The sequence below is a fragment of the Orycteropus afer genome, unplaced genomic scaffold (genome assembly GCF_000298275.1).
Source record: "Orycteropus afer afer isolate SDZICR_OR568_19922 unplaced genomic scaffold, OryAfe1.0 scaffold00099, whole genome shotgun sequence".
In the NCBI taxonomy this organism is placed as follows: Eukaryota; Metazoa; Chordata; class Mammalia; order Tubulidentata; family Orycteropodidae; genus Orycteropus; species Orycteropus afer.
Window position 1 is genome coordinate 57377 of NW_006921686.1, and position 3132 is coordinate 60508.

General features: G+C 54.5%; 1 protein-coding gene across 1 annotated transcript in view; it reads left to right on the forward strand.

Annotated features, from left to right (window-relative positions):
* The first annotated feature begins 1838 nt into the window (after positions 1-1838).
* PPP1R15A (protein phosphatase 1 regulatory subunit 15A) overlaps positions 1839-3132 on the forward strand; it is a 2703-nt gene continuing 1409 nt past the window's right edge. The window contains exon 1 of the mRNA XM_007942994.1: positions 1839-3107. Coding sequence (XP_007941185.1) covers positions 1839-3107 — 1269 coding nt within the window. The remainder of the gene's footprint in view (positions 3108-3132) is intronic.

Genomic DNA, 3132 nt, shown 5'->3' on the forward strand with positions numbered 1-3132 from the left:
TCCGAGGAGTGGCTGGTGGGTTTGAACCGCCAGCCTTCTGGTTAGCAGTTAATTGCCTTAGGCACTACGCTACCAGAGCTCCCCCAAGGCAACTAGTGTGGGTTATTTTTGGAGGGAAGTGGGGCCGGAAGATGGGGCCAAAATGCTCTCTCTATTCCCACGGAGTTCAATTGGCGCCATTCCGCCAGAATTTCTCTCTGAGTAAGCAAAGTTTGAAGCAGATGAAATCCAGAAGGGGGCCTCTGAGGATGACTGGGAAGGGGTATGAAGTTCGGACTTAATGACCATTCACCATGTGTTTGCTGAGCACCTGTGAGGCGTCAGACACTTCTGTAACCACTGAGCAAGCAAAACACCTGCCTTCACCGCTCCCGTTCGCTTCCTCATTTCTAATGAATGTGGACTTGCTGTGCGACCACCCCGAGCTCAGTTTCCTCATCTGTGAAAAGGGTCAGTAATACCCGCCCTCATCAGGAAGGTAGCAGACCGGATGTGAAGATACGAAAAACGAAACCAAACCCACTGCCATGGAGTCGATTCTGACTCATCGCGACTCCCATCGGATTTCTGAGGTGGTAAATCTTTATGGAAGTAGATTGCCAATCTTGCTTCCGCTGAGTAGCTGGTGGGTTTGCACCACCAACCTAGTGATTAGCAGGTGTCTTAGACACTGTGCTACCACAGCTGATTAAATTGGGATAGGATGGAGTTTGCCCGGGAAGACGACAAATGTAGAAACTTCTCGCGGTTTCCGCTTTTGATTGACAACCTACTTGTTTTGGGGCGTGGCTACGCTCGGAAAGGCCGCCGTGACGTCACAAGACCCAGGAATCTCCGCGGCCGCCAGTCCCACCCTTCCCTGCCCACTCCTAGCGTCAAAGTTTCGAAACCCCGCCTCCTCCCGTGACGCCATCACGTCCGGACGGGATCGAATAAAAGGCTTTGCAGGCAACGTCGTTTTTTAGTAGCACCGTACCCAGTGTAGTTATTTGTTATGTTTTACGCTTCGGACTCCTCTGACGCTTGTCACCACAGCGCTTAGGGTGTCTCGTGACACTTTGAGTCCCCGAGCCCGACGCCTGAGGGCGAGATGAACGCGCCGGACTCCCGAGCCGCCCGGACCTGCGATCGCTTCTGGCAGCCCGAACCGGCGCTCTTATCCCCCGGGTGACGCGCAGCCTCGTTCCGGTGAGTGACAGAGGTTGGAGCGCCTGGATTCCGAAGAGGTTGGGAGTAGTTGGAGGAACCAGAGTCCTGGTCACTAACCAACGAGAGGTCTCGGGATGCTGGATTCTGAGGCAGGAGGGTTCAGGAATGGGACTCCGAGTCTCTGAAGGGAGGGCTAGACTAGGAGCCTGGGTTTAGGACGGAGAAGGTATTGGGAGCCTGGAATCTTGAATCTGAAGGAGGCAGAGTCCGGGAGCCAGACTTTTGAGAAGGGGTGTCAGAATTTCGGGGTCTGTGAGGGAGGAGGGTAATGAGTGCCTGGATATGTCAAGGTTTAGGAGGCTGAGAGAACCAGGAACTGGGACTTTTTCCTCCGGGGAAGCAAGAACAGGACCCTTACCTTTGGTTCTTGGGAACGGGAGTGGGTCTGAGGGAAGAGGGAGCTGGGGGCTGTACTCTTGGGTCTTAGGAAAGAGATTGGGACCCAGGCTCTGGGTATTGCATGATGAGGAACGAGGGATGGGCGTGGCTGACAGCAGAAAGTAATTTGAGGCTGGGAGTTTCATTGTTATTGATGGTGTTGCCATGACTCAGGGTCATGCCCTGATCCTGTCCCCTAAATGGCACCTAAGCTTTATTCTTTTTTTTCCTCTTTTTCCCAGACCAGACAGATGGCTCCAGGACAAGTGCCCCCTCTGGGTACCCCTTGGAGGGATACCCATCCCTTCTTCCTCCTGTCCCCACTGGTGGGCTTCCTCAGCCGGGCTTGGAGTCTCCTGAGGGGCCCGGGACCTATAGAGTCCTGGTTGGTGGAAACAGTAACAGGAGAAGTTGCTCTCGAGGGAGAAGAATCTCTGGACTTCCACTATGCCACCAGGGGAGGACACCCTCAAAAGGAGACTGAAGACAGTGGAGCAGCTGAGGAGGACCGAGAAGCAGTCGGGGGGCCCTGCCTTGACCTCCAAGCCAACAGGTCTTTTCTTGAGGGTTCAAATGATACTGACAAAGAGCGTGGTGAAGAAGAAGTAACTAGTGTGACTAGAGAGCAGGAAGGTGAACTCACAGAGGGACAGCCTGCTCCCCTGCCCCCACACTTTCTGATAAGAACCCTGCCAGACCCGCCTGTGGAGGAGTCTCGGGAAGAGAAGAAAGCAACTGAGGAAGGAGTTGCTGACAGGACAGAAATGACCAAGGCCTTCTCTTATCCCCCGTCACTCTGCGAGTGCTGTCCAGAGGTGGAGAAAGAGGGTGAAGGTGGAGAAGTTGGAAAGAAAGAAGCCCCCAGGACCTCTACTCCCCCCTTATCTCCAGGCTCCAAGCCCAGGGCTTGGGCGTGTTGTCCAGGGCAGGGAGAGGAGAAGAAAGATGAAGACGATGATCAAGCCACTGAAGGAGAAAGAAGAGTAGAGAAGAAAGAAGCCATGAAGATTGCCATGTCCCCCTCATGTTCAGGCTCTAGCTCCAGGACCTGGGAGTATTGTTCGGAGGAGTTTAAGGAGAAGGAAGATCAAAATACAAAGGAAGGAGCTGAGAAAGGAGACGCTGACCCAGAGCCACACTCCTCCAGTCTGGCCCAGAGCCCCTTGCTCAGGGCCTGGGAGGATCAAGCCAGTGAGAGCACAGAGGAAGAAGATGAAGAAGATGATGACAGGGCTTCAGGGGCAGCTGAGGAGGAGGGAGAAGCTGAGAGTCCCTCTTCTATCCCATCCACACGTGCCTTCCTGAGAGCCTGGGTATATCGGCCAGGAGAGGACACAGAGGAGGAGGAGGAAGATGAGGACAGTGATTCAGGAGAAGCTGAGGGTCCTTCCTCTGTCCAATTCACAAGTGCCTTCCTGAAGGCCTGGGTGTGTCATCCAGGAGAGGACACGGAGGAGGAGGAGGAAGAGGACAGCGACTCAGGGGCAGCTGAGGAGGAGGGAGCAGAGGGTCCTTCCTCTGTCCCGTCCACAAGTGCCTTCCTGA